Below are 17,828 nucleotides of genomic sequence, written 5' to 3' on the forward strand. Positions count from 1 at the left end.
CCCCAAAGGGGCCTTGCTTCCTTTCCTCCGCAATTCTGCTCTCCCCAAAAAGTCCGGAGCAAGACGACGTCCCTTGCAGGCGGGCAGAGAGCAATTTAGCGTATGGGATCGCTTACCTGATTAGAGAGTTTATTTTGGAGACATGACTCCAGAATGGGGTCTCCCTCCGGAAATGGGAGAGGAAAAGAGGGGAGGGGGCTGGAGGCCACCAGGGAGGGGAAAGCAGACACCACCACCCCCCCCCCCCCCGGAGGCACAACGGGGTTCGTTAGGAGCCCATTAATGAGGATGCCAAGCGGGGAGGAGCCTCCGTCCGTCCATCCTCTATCACCTATGTCTCTATGTATCAGACATTTATCTATTGATCATCTGTGTACTATATGTATGTATCATCTATCATCCAGCCACCAACTGATCTATTATCAATCCATGTGTCACCTATGTTTGTATATATGTATCTGTCATCCATCCATTCATACATATCAGCTATATATCATCCATTTATCTATTGATCATCTATCTATCATCTATGTACTGTACGTATGTATGTATCATCTATCTATCATCCTTCCATCCATCCATCTATTGATCTATTATCAATCCATCTATCACCTATCTATCATCTCTGTGCTGTACATATTGATCTATTATCAATCCATCTATCACCTATGCATGCATGCATGCATGTATGTATGTACGTATCTATCTATCTATCTGTCTGTCTATCGATCTATCTATCATATCTATGTAAGTATAATCTATCATCTATGTATCATCCATTTATCTATTGATCATCTATCTATCATCTATGTACTGTACGTATGTATGTATCATCTATCTATCATCCATCCATCCATCCATCCATCTATTGATCTATTATCAATCCATCTATCACCTATCTATCATCTCTGTGCTGTACATATTGATCTATTATCAATCCATCACCTATGCATTGCATGCATGCATGCATGTATGTATGTACGTATCTATCTATCTATCTATCTATCTATCTATGTCTATCAATCTATCTATCATATCTATGTAAGTATAATCTATCATCTATGTATCATCCATTTATCTATTGATCATCTATCTATCATCTATGTACTGTACATATGTATGTATCATCTATCTATCATCCTTCCATCCATCCATCTATTGATCGATTATCAATCCATCTATCACCTATCTATCATCTCTGTGCTGTACATATTGATCTATTATCAATCCATCTATCACCTATCTATCATCTCTGTGCTGTACATATTGATCTATTATCAATCCATCTATCACCTATGCATACATATATGTATGTACGTATCTATCTATCTATCTATCTATCTATCTATCTATCTATCTATCATATCTATGTAAGTATAATCTATCATCTATGTATCATCCATTTATCTATTGATCATCTATCTATCATCTATGTACTGTACGTATGTATGTATCATCTATCTATCATCCATCTATTGATTTATTATCAATCCATCTATCACCTATTTATCTATCTATCTATCTAACATCTATATATTGTACGTATGTATGTATCATCTATCGATCTATCATCTATCCATTTATTGATCTATTATCAATCCATCTATCATCCATCTATCTATCTATCTATCTATATTTTATGTACTGTGCATATGTATGTATCATCTATCTATCATCTATGTACTGTACATTATCAATCCATCTATCACCTATGCATGTATGTATGTATGTATCCATCTATCTATCTATCTATCTATCTATCTATCCATCCATCCATCTATCATCTTTGTACTGTACATATTTATGTATCATCTATTGATCCATTATCAATCCATCTATCACCTATGCATGTATGTATGTATGTACCTATCATCTATGTCTCATACATTTATCTAACTATCATCTATTATCATCTATGTACTGTACATATGTATGTATCATCTATCTATCATCCATCCATCTATCACCTATGAGTGTATGTATATATGTATCTATCTATCAATCATCAATGTAAATATGTAGGTATTATCAAGCATCTATGTATCATTCATTTATGTATCTGTCACCTATGTACCATATGTATGTATGTGCCATCTATCTATCATTTATCTATTATCAATCTGTCATCTATGTATGTATGATTTCCCGTCGTGGTCAGCTGTGAATTGCACATATGGTTTCGGGAAACTATGTTTACAGGTAAGCAACCTATATATCATCCATCCATGTATTTACCTCTGTATCATCTACCATCTATGTACTGTATGGATGTATCATCTATCTATCTATCTATCTATCTATCTATCTATCTATCCATCCATCCATCCATCCATCCATCCATCCATCCATCCATCCATCTATTGATCTATTATCAATCCATCTATCATCTATGTATGTATGTATCTATCATCCATCTATCTATCATCGATATATCTATGTAGGTGTCATCTATCTATCTATCTATCTATCTATCTATCTATCTATCATCCATCCATCCATCCATCCATCTATTGATCTATTATCAATCCATCTATCATCTATGTATGTATGCATCTATCATCCATCTATCTATCATCGATATATCTATGTAGATATCATCATCTATGTATCATCCACTTATCTATCATCTATGTGATATATGTATGTATGTATGTATGTACCATCTATCTATCATCTATCCATTGATCTATTATCAATCCATTTATCATCTATGTATCTATCATCCATCTATGTATGTATCATCTATCACTCACAGGCCTGAGCCCACTTGGGCCTTTCTCCAGGTGTTTTGGATGGCACCTCCCACATTTCCTAACAGGGATTGTGGGCGTTGAAGTCCAAACCTCCTGAAGAAAGGCCCGAGTTTGCCCACGCCTGCTCTATGCTGACCGTACGTAGCTCAGGCGGCATTGCATGGTTGGACACTGACCCTCTAATGCAGCTCAGTGTGCGTCAGAGGGCATTTGGGTTCAACGCTGACCATCGAATGCATTAAGTGAGGGGGTCCCACCCCGGCTGCATAGGGGGGTGCCAGCCTTGGAGGCCCCGCTCTCTCTGGATGAGCGTGCGCTTGGGTCTCATTTGCATGTGTATTGCGCCTGCCGCCACAGGAGCCGGGGGTCAATTGAAACTCGAGCGAGCGAAAAGAGGGGAAATTTCATGCAAAAGTGTTGATTGCCTGCCTAGGGAAGGAAATCATCCAATATTCATCCGATGCCGCCGCCGGCTCGGGGGCTCAAGGACTGGAGGGGGGGGGGGTCCCAGGCGTGGGAGGGAGGGAGGCCGTAATGAGCTCCTCCGGTGATTAAAAAGACAGAAGACCCACTCGAGAAGGCGCCAGAGACGCCCCAATCAAGGCCCAGCATCCCAGGAGGAGGAGGAGGAGGAGGAGGAGGAGGAGGAGGAGGAGGAGGAGGAGGAGGAGGAAGGCTCCCACCACTGCCAAGGCCTGCCTTCCCTTTGGAAATGGGATTTAGAAAGGGTGACGGTACTCAAACCCACATCCAAAAGATGGTCATAGAGTCATAGAGGTGGAAGGGACCCCATGGGCCATCTAGTCCACCCCCCCCCCCCCGCCATGCAGGAAAAGCACAATCAAAGCACCCCTGACAGGTGGCTACCCAGCCTAAATAATAATAATAATAATAATAATAATAATAATAATAATAATAATAGAGTTGGAAGAGACCCCATGGGCCATCTAGTCCATCCCCCTTCCACCATGCAGGAAAAGCACAAGCAAAGCACCCACGGCAGGTGGCCACCCAGCCATAATAATAATAATAATAATAATAATAATAATAATAATAATAATAATAGTAATAGAGTTGGAAGAAAACCCATGGGCCATCTAGTCCATCCCCCTTCCACCATGCAGGAAAAGCACAAGCAAAGCACCCACGGCAGGTGGCCACCCAGCCATAATAATAATAATAATAATAATAATAATAATAATAGTAATAGAGTTGGAAGAAAACCCATGGGCCATCTAGTCCATCCCCCTTCCACCATGCAGGAAAAGCACAAGCAAAGCACCCACGGCAGGTGGCCACCCAGCCATAATAATAATAATAATAATAATAATAATAATAATAATAGTAATAGAGTTGGAAGAAAACCCATGGGCCATCTAGTCCACACCCCTTCTACCATGCAGGAAAAGCACAAGCAAAGCACCCCTGACAGATGGCCACCCAGCCATAATAATAATAATAATAATAATAATAATAATAATAATAATAATACCACTCATGGGCCATCTAGTCCACCCCCCTTCCACCATGCAGGAAAAGCAGAAAGAACCCTCGACAGATGGCCACTCAGCCATAATAATAATAATAATAATAATAATAATAATAATAATAATGTTGGAAGAAAACCAATGGGCCATCTAGTCCACCCCCCTTCTGCCATACAGGAAAAGCACAATCAAAGCACCCCCGACAGATGGCCACTCAGCCATAATAATAATAATAATAATAATAATAATAATAATAATAATGTTGGAAGAAAACCAATGGGCCATCTAGTCCACCCCCCTTCTGCCATGCAGGAAAAGCACAAGCAAAGCACCCCCGACAGCTGGCCACCCAGCCATAATAATAATAATAATAATAATAATAATAATAATAATAGTAATAATAGAGTTGGAAGAGACCTCATGGGCTATCTAGTCCACCCCCCTTCTGCCATGCAGGAAAAGCACAATCAAAGCACCCCCGACAGATGGCCACCGAGCCTTAATAATATTAATAGTAATAATAATAATAGAGTTGGAAGAGACCCCATGGGCCATCTAGTCCGCCTCCCTTTCTGCCATTATTCCTTTTTACGATTTTTAATCTCTCTGGCAAGTCCGAGCTCATTTTGTGCCTTGGCCTGACGAACCTTTCCCCTACATATGTTGATTGTCTGAATTCCTCTTTGGTGCTTTCTCCCCTTTTCCATGTATTGGCCTCGTGGTCAGTGTAGTGTGGTGGCCCTTGGCTAGAAAACAGGGTGAAGTCATGGTTGCTTACCTATAATCGTGTTTCTCCGGGTGGTCACCTGTGAAATTTGCACATAGGGTATTTCCCGCGCAGGATATACTACCATTGGCGCGTATTTTACAGGGACCACGGTGGAGAACCCTCTTGTCAACAACGTCACAATGACAAAGCAGCCCAACGACAACTCCCAGGAGTCCGGAGAACCCAACACACCTGGAGGGCCACAAAGCCCAAAGAGAGGAATGATTCAGTTGGGAATCCTTTATTACAAAGCCAAGCAGGTTCGCAAGCGAGGCGGCGGCCCCGACCTTTCCCCAAAAGCCAGGCCAGAGAATGGAGACGTCCTTACAGACCGGGGTGCCTTCCAGGCGGCATTTCTCCCACAGCCTTGCCCCACGCGGCCCGTATTTACCTGGCATCGCTGTCCAAGCGGCACTTGACAAAAAGCCAGCATCCTGTTCGGTGCCAAAGCCACGACAGCAGAGCCAGTCCATTTCGAGACCGAAACGCAGAAGGACGACGCGCCAGACATGCGGCCTGTGAGGATCCTCACCCCAGCAGCTCCTTCGTCTTGGCGGCCAGCAGCTTCTCCATTTCAGCCACAGCGTCGTCTGTCATTTGCTGGACCTGCGGCCAAGTTGGGGGAAGAAGAAGAGACACAGGACGAGATGAGCGTCTTAGATGGATTGTCAGAAAGATTCAAAATTAACTAGGTATTTTTAATTACAAAAATGTGAGTCAAGCACTGAGGTAGGCCTCAAGGTGTTAGTAGGCCTCAGTGTGTGAAGGCTTCAGGGTTAGTTCACCTCTGTCTGTGAGAGAAACCTCTGTGTGAGGTTGGCCTCAGTATGTGAAGGCTTCAGTGTTAGTTCACCTCTGTCTTTGAGAGAAGCCTCAGTGCGTTAGTAGGCCTCAGTTTGAAAGGGCGTCAGTGTTAGTTCACTTCTGTCTGTGAGAGAAGCCTCTATGTGAGGTAAGCCTCAGTATGAAAAGGCTTCAGTGTTAGTTCGCCTCTGTCTGTGAGAGAAGCCTCTGTGTGAGGTAGGCCTGTGTGTTAGTAGGCCTCAGTATGAGAAGGCTTCAGTGTTGGTTCACCTCCGTCTGTGAGAGAAGCCTCTGTGTGAGGTAGGCCTGTGTGTTAGTAGGCCTCAGATTGTGAAGGCTTCAGTATTAGTTCACCTATGTGAGAGAGGCCTCTGTGTGAGGGAGGCCTCAGTGTGTTACTAAGCCTCAGTATGAGAAGGCTTCAGTGTTAGTTCTCCTTTGTCTGTGAGAGAAGCCTCTGTGTGAGATAGGTCTCAGTGTGTTAGTAGGCCTCAGTATGTGAAAGCTTCAGTGTTAGTTCTCCTTTGTCTGTGAGAGAAACCTTTGTGTGAGCTAGGCCTCAGTGTGTTAGTAGACAGTATGAGAAGGCTTCAATGTTAGTTCATCTTAGTCTGTGAGAGAAGCCTCTGTGTGAGGTACACCTCAGTGTGTTAGTAGACCTCAGTATGAGAAGGCTTCTGTATTAGTTCACCTCAGTGTGAGAGAGAAGCTTCTGTGTGAGGTAGGCCTCAGTGTGTTAGTAGGCCTCAGTATGAGACCACCTCATGTGTGAAGCTCCAGTGTGACGGTTGAACTTTATTTGTGTCATGGAAACCTTGTTCTTGTAAATAGTGCCATCATATTATTTTGCTATAAGAAAGCCTCCCAAGGAAGATATCACATTGGTCTGTTTTTGTTCTTTCTATCACTTTGGGCTACTTGGCTGGGTCACACTGCTATGGCATCATGGGGCAGTGAGTTCCACAACTGAACTCCCTCCCCAGTGAAGCAATTGTACTGCAATAAGGAAACTGACCCCACGGTACCTGCTTCTCTATCAGCCGGACGGTGTCTTCGGAGACGGTGGCTTTGGCCTTCTTGGTCCGGCTGACGGCCGCGGCCCGCACCTTCCGCAGGGAATCCTTGGCCTTGTTGGTCAGCTGCTTGGCCACAGCGGCAAGGCTCTCCCGGTGTTCACGGGTCACCCTGGATGACCAAAAATAAAAAAAGCTTGGGTTAAAGAAGTATCCGGACTGACCGGTTATTTTTGTCCCACTTAGGGTTCCCTTTGGCAGAGGTAGTTTGGCCCAACCCTTCCTCCAAAATATTGCATTTTGGCCAGCTTGACTATATAGCCTTGCAGCTTCAAAGCCTAGCTGCCTACTGCCTGGGGGAATCCTTTGTTGGGCGGTATTAGCTGGCCCCGATGGTTTCCTGTCTAGAATTTCCCTGTTTACTGAGTGTTTTTTTTATATTTGCTGTCATGATTCTAGATTTTTGGTAGGCTTTGAAGCTGCAAGGCTATTCAATGCTAATCAAGCCGGCCAATGGCAACATTCCCACTTGCCTCCAACAGGCAAGAGTTCTTTCTCCCACCCTGGACATCATTCCACAGGGATATATATAAACCTCACTTGCCAAGTTTCCAAGAGATCTCACAACCTCTAGGAATGCCTGCCATAGATGTGGGCAAAAAGTCAGGAGAGAATGCTTCCAGAATATGGCCAGGCAGCTTGGAAAACTCACAACAATGCAACAATAATAATAATTAAAAAATAGGTTGCGCTTACATTCAGTAAAATGCAGTCAAACACACACACACACATTATTATTGTTGTGCCAGAGTCTTTGCAGCTCAATCTTTAATTTATTTTGCAGCTGGCAGATGGTAATTTTGTCAGCGCCGATTGTGTTTAAGTGCAGGCCAAGGTCTTTAGGCACTGCACCCAGTGTGCCGTTCACCACTGGGACCACCTTGACTGGCTTGTAATAATAATAATAATAATAATAATAATAATAATAATAATACAGCCAGCAGTATGATCTTGTCTGCTGTGGACTCATCTTGTTGTGAATAATAATAATAATAATAATAATAATAATAATAATAATAATACAGCCAGCGGTGTGATCTTGTCTGCTGTGGACTCATCTTGTTGTGTTTCTTATTATTATTATTATTATTATTATTATTTTGTATTGTGCTTTTCAAACTATGACCAAAGTTTGGGATTGTTAGCTGACTTGAGCCACACATCATCATCCTCATCATCCTCAGCCCCCACCCTGGCAGAAAGGCCGGTGCTGCTTACTTGGGGACGGGGACGCGCAGGAGTGTCCCGTCCGCTTCGGGATTGAGTCCCATCCCACTCTCCCGGATGGCCTTCACGGCCGCAGCTGTGCTCTGCAAAGAGAGGAAGGCGGAGATCAAACAGTCAGGGGGAATTAGCCAATAATTATTTCCAGGCGCGGCGTCTCCATTGACGGAGAGCAATGCGCCTTGACAGAACATGGAAACGTTTAAGTCCGGTGGCCGGCCGGGATCAGGACGTGACGTCGGCGAGCGGCGCTTTGATCAAACCCGACGGGCGAGCGGCTTCTCTCAAGGCATCGGAGGGATGGCACGGAGTGGGGGGGACGGGGATTGAGAAAGCCACAAGGAAAATGGAAACCATCCCGACGCTTTTGAGGCAACCCAGACGGCGAGGGGATTCCCCCCGGGACGGGGACGGGACTCTGGACTTTGCCAAGCGCCGGATGAAATGTTCCGGGATCCGATTCCACGTCTCCCTAACTCATTCCACATTGCGGCGGGGAAACGTGTCAAACCGAAAAGGGATTAGCGGGAGGCCTGGGCTTTGCGGTTGGCCACGCCTGGAGCGCCGTTGGAGAGAAAACAGGGGTGGGTGGGTGGGTGGGGGGGGTTGACCCAAGAGGCATTCGACCCCTTCGGTGGGCGAAACCCCCAGCCCTGCAAAGCAAGAGGCATATAGGTCTTTGACCCGAGCTGCACAAACTGCATTTGGCCCAATTTGTTGTGGTTTTGAGAGCCAAGAGGAACACAGCGGCTTTAGACTAGGCATGGGCCAACTTGCGCCCTCCCTCCAGGTGATTTGGACTTCCACAATTCATATATCAGCATATTGGAGTTCTATAACAGATGTTGTAGTTCTTCTGAATGAGCCCAGACTACGTTATCATTAGCATATTGGAGTTCTATATGTTGTCAGTCTTCTGAATGAGCCCGGACTATGTTATCATTAGCATATTGGAGTTCTATCACAGATGTTGTCTGTCTTCTGAATGAGCCCAGAGTACGTTATCATTAGCATATTGGAGTTCTATAAAAGATGTTGTAGTTCTTCTGAATGTGCACAGACTATGTTATCATCAGCATATTGGAGCATGGGACTATTACTTCTTTCAATCTAGGCTGGGCATGGGCCAACTTGGGACCTCTCTCCAGGTGTTTTGGACTTCAACTCGAAGAATTCCTAGCAGCCGTTAGATTCTGAGTCAGATTCTGAGTGCTCAGGAGATGAGGAAGGGGGTGTTCCCCATGCAGGAGGTGCTAGGGCATCTCCCAATTAGCTCAGTGTTTTTAGCAGCTATTCTAGCGGAACGTTGTCTGTGCTCTTTTCATCTCTCTAGAAATGTGGGCACTTTCAAACCCTCATCGTCTGATTCTTCTTCTCCCTCCAATTCCTGAGCACTTCCCTGCTCCCCTTCCTCTTCTGAAGATGAGGAATCCCTAACAGGCACCTGTCAGAAGTGTAGGCTGAGAAATGTGGGAGACAAATGTTTGTCTATGTCAAGGTGCTTGGAATTGCAGAGACAGGGTGTGCAACAAAGACAGACTTGCTATTCCCAGAGGCTTAGAGATAAGGAGAGGAGAAGCAAGTGCGTGCGGAATGATGTTATGGGCAGGATTGAGGCTTTTTAAAGTGGTTCCTGCTGGTACAATTGTGACATTAATGTTGTCTTCAGCTGAACAGCTCTCAGTTTTTGGTCCTATGTTCTTGAAATTCATGTATTCAAGTTTATTTATATATTATATTATATTATATTATATTATATTATATTATATTATATTATATTTCTATACCGCCTCTCTCAGCCCAGAGGTAACTCAGAGCGGTTCTAAGTTTGGTCTTGCTTCTAGTTCATGTGTGGCATAGGCTGCCTGCCTTGGACTCATGCTATCTTGTTTATGGATATATTTTTGTGTATTGACTCTTGAGACATAGAAACACACAATCCAACTCTGGGATTCTATGAACCGAAATCCCACATTTGGTCATGTTTCCCTGCGATGCTGCTGGCCAGGCAGCGATAGAGCACCTCTCTCTCGTTTCTTCCCTTCTGATACGGATATTGTTTTATGGGGAAACACTGCACTGGAGACCGACCCAGCATCACATTGACTGACCTCCGGGAAGTTGCTCATGTTGACCAGGATGAGCTGGGGAGACTTCAGGGAGACCTGTCCCAGCTGGTTCAGGGGGAACTTCCCATCCTTTGTGGAGACCATGATATGATCCAGGGCCCCTGGAATGAGAAGGACAATGGTTATTTCCAGGAAAGGGGGAAAGCATTCAGAAACAGCAAAGCTGCAACAGCAGCAGTTTAGCAGATCAGAAGCTTCTAGCGCTAGCAGTAGAACGACTGAGCTTCAGCCATTTACAAAAGCAGAGTCAAGCTTGAAAAGGTTATCTTTTTTAAAAAATTAATTTGTAACTTTTACACACATATACATACATATATATAATTTTATAATAATTATTATAAAAATTCTCTCTCTCTCTCTCTCTGTATATATATATATACACACACACACATACTAGCCGTCCCCTGCAATGCGTTGCTGTGGCCCACATGGGTGTTCAGTGTGGGAGGTTTGGCCCAATTCTATCGTTGGTGGGGTTTAGAATGCTCTGTGATTATTGTAGGTGAACTACAACTCCCAGCAACTACAACTCCCAAATGTCAAGATTCTATTTTCCCCAAACTCCACCAGTGTTCACATTTGAGCATATTGAGTACTCGTGTGGAGTTTGGTCCAGACCCATCATTGTTTTCGTCCACAGTGATCTCTGGTTGTAGGTGAACTACGACTCCAAAATCAAAGGACACTGCCCACCAAACCCTTCCAGTATTTTCTGTTGGTCTTGGGAGAACCGTGTGCCAAGTTTGGTTCAATTCCATCGTTGGTGGGGTTCAGAATGCTCTTTGATTGAAGGTGAACTATAAATCCCAGCAACTCCCAAATGACAGAATCAAGTTTTTTGAGTGAAGGACATACATTGGGTTGTTAGATGTCTTGTGTCCAAATTTGGTGTCAATTTGTCCAGTGGTTTTTGAGTTCTGTTCATCCCACAAACGAACATTACCTTTTTATTTATTTATTTATATAAAAACAGTATACATAATTATTATTGTAATGAACATCAGATTTCCCCTGAAATTACATCCTGTTCTGTTCCGACTCTGTAGGCGGTGCTCATCTCCATTTCTAAGCTGAAGAACAGATGTTGTCCATAGGTGCCTCCAAGGTCATGTGGCCGGCATGACTGCATGGAGTGCCATTACCTTCCCGCCAGAGCGGTACTTGTTGATCTTCTCACATATGCATGTTTTCAAACTGCTAGGTTGGCAGGAGCTGGGTTTAACAGCAGGAGCTCACCCCACTCCCCGGATTCAAACCACCAGCCTTTTGGTAAGCAAGTTCAGCAAGCTCAGCAGTTTAACCCGTTGTGCTGCTGGAAGTTCCATATATATATATGGAATATTTTCCCCAAATTTATGAGAAAGAATGGGCTGATGTTGAATATTGGCGTGCATATATAATGAGGGCATTTGCACAAATGCAGCATAAAAATGGACAGGGTTTATATATATACACTAGCCGTCCCCTGCCACACGTTGCTGTGACCCAGTCTGTGTATATATACTACTTTGTGTGTATATATTTCTGTATATGCATATATATGTGTGTTTGCTTATATATGTGTTTTTGCGCATGCATCGTAATATATATATATATATATATATATATATATATATGCCTTTTTAAGTCCCTTTTACTGTGTTTTTCAGTGTTTTTATGAGTGATGGTCACTCATTGGCCTGGTATGTGTCTTGTGTCCAAATTTCGTGTCAATTCATCCAGTAGTTTTTGAGTTCTGTTAATCCCACAAACAAACATTACATTTTTATTTATATAGACTAGCCGTCCCCTACCACACGTTGCTGTGGCCCAGTCTGTGTAGATGTGTTTTGCATGTGTATATGTGTGTATACATGTGTATATATGTGGTTTTGCACATGCACTGTAATGTATTTATTATTATTATTATTATTTGCCTTTTTAGGTCCCTTACGCTACGTTTTTCAGTGTTTTTATGAGTGATGGTCACTTGTTGGCCGGATAGGTGTATTGTGTCCAAATTTGGTGTCAATTTGTCTAGTGAGTTATGCTAATCCCACAAACAATACACTTTATTTATTTATAAATAAAAACTTCCCAGCCAAAGGTTGAATATTTCCCTGGCTTTGGTCTAGGAAAAAGGGGTCTTTTGATGAAACGGCAGAGGGCGGAAGGGGGGGTTGTTCTCGAGGCCGCTCCCCTGTTTCCACCCCACTGACCTTCCTCTACGTCTTGATGACAATCTCCAAAGGGGTTAATTTGGTGGCAATTGCCCCTTTCCTGCCCGGCCATCTGCAAACGGTTGGCGTCCGAAGCGGCAGCCGCGGACAACTTCCACTTGTCTTGGCTGCCTGCAGGAAGCCATTAGCCATAAACGGGCCTTTCCTGGTTAAGCCCAGGGTTAAGTCCTTAATAATGGACGGGACTGTGGAAACATCACAGCGGGATGCAATGGATTCAAATGGCAGGAAAGGAGATTCCACCGGAACACTCCTTTGGTGAGATGGTGGCGGGGTATAAACAAAGATTATTATTATTATTATTATTATTATTATTATTCCTGACTGTAAGAAGAGCTGTTCAGCAGTGGAACTCCCTGCGGTGGAGGCTCTTTCTTTGGAGGCTTTGAAACAGAGGCTGGGTGGCTTTGATGCTGCTTTTCCCTGCATGGAAAAAGGGGGTTGGACTAGATGCCCCAACTCTATGACTCTCTATCTATCTATATTTGATCTATGGCTGGATGGCCATCTGTCGGAAGGGCTTTGATGGTGTCTTCCTGCCTGGCAGAAGGGGGTTAGACTGGATGACCTTTGGGGTTCTATTCCAAATCGATGACTCTGTATGTATGCATGTATGTATCTATTCTATCTACCTATACATGGCCATCTGTCAGGAGGGCTTTGTTGGTGCCTTCCTGCCTGGCATAATAAGAGGGTTGGACTGAGTGACCTTTGAGGTTATCTTCCAAATCTATATCTACCTACCTATATTTGATCTATGGCTGGATGGCCATCTGTCGGGAGGGCTTTGGTAGTGTCTTCCTGCCTGGCACAATAAGGGTGTTTGACTGGATGGCCCATGAGGGTCTCTTCCAGATCTGATTGTGATTCAATCTATGGCTGGATGGTCGTCTGTCAGGAGAGCTTTGATGGTGTCTTCCTGCTTGACAGAAAGAAGGGAGTTGGACTGGATAGGCCATGAGAGTCTCTCCCAAATCTACGACTCTGTCTCTATCTATGTATATATCTGTTATATTTTATCTATCTATATCTGATCTGTGGCTGCATGGTCATCTGTCGGGAGGGCTTTGATGGTGTCTTCCTGCCTCACAGAAGGAAGGGAGTTGGACTGGATGGGCCATGAGAGTCTCTTCCAAATCTATGACTCTGTATCTATCTATGTATCTATCTATTATATTTTATCTATCTATATCTGATCTGTGGCCAGATGGCCATCTGTCAGGAGGGCTTTGATGGTGTCTCCTTGCCTGGCAGAAAGAGGGGAGTTGGTCTGGATGGGCCACGAGAGTCTCTTCCAAAGGGGGTTAGATGACCTTTGGGGTTCCCTCCCAAATCTATGACTCTGTATGTATGCATGTATGTATCTATTCTATCTACCGATATCTTATCTATGGCTACATGGCCATCTGTCAGGAGGGCTTTGATGTTTCTTCCAAATCTATGACTCTGTATTATGTCTGTATCTATTCTATTTATCTATCATTGCTCTTTGACAGGGGAGTCCATCAGAGTAATAATAACAGTTATGATAAAACTATATTTCTCTCTTGCCCTATCTCTGGATGGCAATCTGTTGGGAGGGCTTTGATGGTGTCTTCCTGCCTGGCAGAAGGCAGGGAGTTGGACTGGATGGGCCATGAGGGCCTCTTCCAACTCTATGGCTATATCTATATCTATGTGTGTGTGTGTGTGTGTTTATATTATATCTTATCTATATCTGATCTGTGGCTGCATGGTCATCTGTCAGGAGGGCTTTGATTGTGTCTTCCTGCCTGGCAAAAAGAAGGAAGTTGCACTGGATGGGCCATGAGAGTCTCTTCCAAACTTATGGTTCTATATCTATGTATATATCTATTATATCTTATCTATCTATCTCTGATCTGTGGCTGCATGGTCATTTGTCGGGAGGGCTTTGATTGTGTCTTCCTGCCTGGCAAAAAGAAGGAAGTTGCACTGGATGGGCCATGAGAGTCTTCCAAACTTATGATTCTATATCTATGTATATATCTATTATATCTTATCTATCTATATCTGATCCGTGGCTGGATGGTCATCTGTCAGGAGGGCTTTGATGGTGTATTCCTACCTGGCAGAAAGAAGGGAGTTGCTTGCACTCCATGGGCCATGAGAGTCTTCCAAACTTATGACTCTATATCTATGTATTTATCTATTATATCTTACCTATCTATCTCTGATCTGTGGCTGGATGGTCATCTGTCGGGAGGGCTTTGATGGTGTCTTCCTGCCTCACAGAAGGCAGGGAGTTGGACTGGATGGGCCATGAGAGTCTCTTCCAAATCTATGACTCTGTATCTAGCTATTATATCTATTTATCTGATCCGTGGCTGGATGGTTATCCGTCAGGAGGGCTTTGATGGTGTCTTCCTGCCTGGCAGAATAAAGGGAGTTGGACTAGATGGGCCATGAGAATCTCTTCCAAATCTATCACTCTGTCTCTATCTATGTATATATCTATTATAGCTATCTATCTATCTATATCTGATCTGTGGCTGCATGGTCGTCTGTCAGGAGGGCTTTGATGGTGTATCCCTAACTGGCAGAAAGAAGGGGGTTGCACTGGATGGGCCATGAGAGTCTCTTCCAAACCTATGACTCTATATCTATGTATATATCTATTATATCTTATCTATTTATATCCGATCTGTGGCTGCATGGTCATCTGTCGGGAGGGCTTTGATGGTGTCTTTCTGCCTGGCAGAATAAAGGTGGTTGGGCTGCCTGGCCCTTGGGGGTCTCTTCCCACTCTAGGACTAGTTTCCACAAGGGCAAAGGCACGCAATGCTCAGTCTTGCGAGGGACGGCCACTCACCCGGGGAGGTGCGGATGTTGAGGGTCTTGCTGAAGTCGTCTTGCAGGGCGCGGAGCACGGTGCGCATGTCCTCGCCCACCTCTTCCAAGCTGATGATGTCCTCCACCAAAGCGGCATTGATGCTCACGCGCGCCTGGCCTTTCCCTTTGGCGGAGGGGAGAGAAGACAGACTACGTTTGGCCAAAGACATCAAAGAGATGGAAATTTTGATTTTTGTAAACATTACATTCGTCTGCCCTAGATCTGTATGTTTATATCTCTATATATCCATCTAGAGAAGGCCTAGGCCAACTTGGGCCCTCCCTCCAGGTGTTTTGGACTCCAACTCCCACAATTCCTAACAGCCTACCGGCTGTTAGGAATTGTGGGAGTTGGAGTCCAAAACACCTGGAGGGAGGGCCCAAGTTGGCCCATGCCTTGATGTACAAAAGGCTCTGCTTCCTACCTTTTGCCTTCTTGGTGGCAAGATGCCTGGCTTGCAGCGGTGGAAGGCCTTTGGGAGCGCAGTGCAGGCAGGGGCCCCATGGGGAGAGCCCGGGGGGCCCCAAAACACTGCTGCCACGGAGCAGGAGCGGCAACAGCCGGAGACACCGCAGGGGCCCTGACATCACGAGCAGCTGCGGAGGAAGAAGAGATAAAATAACTATTATTATTATTATTAACTATTTAATTATTATTAACTATTTAATTATTATTAATAATAATAATAATTAAAATGCTAACAACATAAATAATATCAACTAAAGTAACACTAATGAAGTAAATAATAATAATAAGAAGAATAAAAGTAAAATAATAATCACATAGTTAAAATGTAAACAACATAAATACTATCAACTAAAGTAACACTAATGAAGTAAATAATAATAATAATAATAATATAAAAATATTGATGTAAATAGTTAAAATGCTAACAACATAAATAATAACTAAAGTAAAGTAACACTAATGAAATAATAATAATAATATAAAATAATAATCACATAAATAGTTAAAATGCTCACAACATAAATAATACAAACTAAAGTAACACTAATGAAAGTAATAATAATAATAATCACATAAATAGTTAAAATGCTAACAACATAAATAATATGAACTAAAGTAACACTAATGAAGTAATTAATAATAAAAAATAATGACATAAATAGTTAAAATGCTCACAACATAAATAGTATCAACTAAAGTAACACTAATGAAGTAAAAATAATAATAATAAATAATGACATAAATAGTTAAAATGCTCACAACATAAATAGTATCAACTAAAGTAACACTAATGAAGTTAATAATAATAATAATAATAACGTAAAATAATAATATAAAATAATAATATCACAACATCAATAATATCAACTAATGAAGTACGGTAAATAATAATAATAAAATAAAAATCACATAACAACATAAATGGAATAATACTCGCATAATAATCAAAATAAAATAATAAAATAAGAAAGAACATAACACAAATAATAAATTAATTTAATAATACTAATAAATAACATGAACAAAAATATAAAAATAACATAAATAATAATTAATAAATTAAAAATAATAAATCAAATAGTAACATAAATATAATAATTGTTGGAAATGAACTCAATCAATAGTAATTAATAAATTAAAAATAATAAATCAAATAGTAACCTAAATATAATAATGGTTGGAAATGAACTCAAACATATCCAAAACTGAGCTGTTATGCTCCAATGACAGGCTGACGTCATTTTCCAAGCCCCGCCCACTGAAGGAGGCCCCGCCCACCTCTTGGAGCTTTCTCATTCCTTAAGTTACAGTGACGTCATTTTCCAAGCCCCGCCCACTGAATGAGGCCCCGCCCACCCCTTGGAGTTTTCATTCCTTAAGTTACAGTGACGTCATTTTCCAAGCCCCGCCCACTGAATGAGGCCCCGCCCACCCCTTGGAGTTTTCGTTCCTTAAGTTACAGTGACGTCATTTCCCAAGCCCCGCCCACTGAAGGAGGCCCCGCCCACCTCTTGGAGCTTTCTCATTCCTTGTTACAGTGACGTCATTTCCCAAGCCCCGCCCATTGAAGGAGGCCCTGCCCACCTCTTGGAGCTTTCTCATTCCTTGTTACAGTGACGTCATTTTCCAAGCCCCGCCCAATGAAAGAGGCCCCGCCCACCTCTTGGAGCTTTCCTCATTCCTTAGGTTACGGTGACGTCATTTTCTAAGCCCCACCCACTGAAGGAGGCCCCGCCCACCCCTTGGAGCTTTCATTACTTGGGTTACGGTGACGTCATTTCCAAAGCCCCGCCCCCAAGCCAGGCCCCGCCCCTTTCCTGGGCTCCTTTCCTGCTTAGGTTGCCAAGGCCCCGCTCGACCCGCTTTGGCGTGTAAATAAACAAACGAACAAACACGAAGTCAGCAAACAAACCCTTCCCGCCCGGACTCACTTCAAAAAATCGAAACCCAAAGAGAGGCCTGCCGCTCTGAGGAGAACCAGCCTGGCTGCGTCGCGGGCCGGTGACGTCACTAGCCCCGCCCCCTCCTGGGGCTGTCACTCTTCTCTCGGC

At 43.3% G+C, this 17,828-nt stretch overlaps 1 protein-coding gene across 2 annotated transcripts; it reads right to left on the bottom strand.

Annotated features, from left to right (window-relative positions):
- Positions 1–5,234: 5,234 nt before the first annotated feature.
- MRRF (mitochondrial ribosome recycling factor) lies at positions 5,235–17,821 on the bottom strand. Of its 2 annotated transcripts, none has more exons than XM_067471759.1 (7): positions 17,709–17,821; positions 15,734–15,905; positions 15,289–15,432; positions 10,222–10,340; positions 8,105–8,196; positions 6,839–6,998; positions 5,235–5,615 (listed from the first exon to the last, which is right to left on the bottom strand). In XM_067471759.1, exons 2-7 carry the CDS (start codon positions 15,894–15,896, stop codon positions 5,538–5,540), a joined length of 756 nt encoding a protein of 251 aa, XP_067327860.1. In that variant the 5' UTR covers positions 15,897–15,905; positions 17,709–17,821; the 3' UTR covers positions 5,235–5,537. The 2 variants fall into 2 exon arrangements, with proteins under 2 accessions (XP_067327860.1, XP_067327859.1); XM_067471758.1 differs by lacking the exon at positions 17,709–17,821 and adding an exon at positions 16,939–16,956.
- Between the last annotated feature and the right edge of the window lie 7 nt (positions 17,822–17,828).

Source organism: Anolis sagrei, chromosome 11 (genome assembly GCF_037176765.1).
Source record: "Anolis sagrei isolate rAnoSag1 chromosome 11, rAnoSag1.mat, whole genome shotgun sequence".
Classification (NCBI taxonomy): Eukaryota; Metazoa; Chordata; class Lepidosauria; order Squamata; family Dactyloidae; genus Anolis; species Anolis sagrei.

Coding starts and splice junctions, on each gene's coding strand:
- MRRF (XM_067471759.1), bottom strand. CDS start 15,896: ATGTCAGGGCCCCTGCGGTGTCTCCGGCTGTTGCCGCTCCTGCTCCGT. Junction 10,341..15,288: donor CAACATCCGCACCTCCCCGG/GTGAGTGGCCGT, acceptor TTCTCATTCCAG/GGGCCCTGGATCATATCATG. Junction 8,197..10,221: donor ACATGAGCAACTTCCCGGAG/GTCAGTCAATGT, acceptor CTCTCTTTGCAG/AGCACAGCTGCGGCCGTGAA.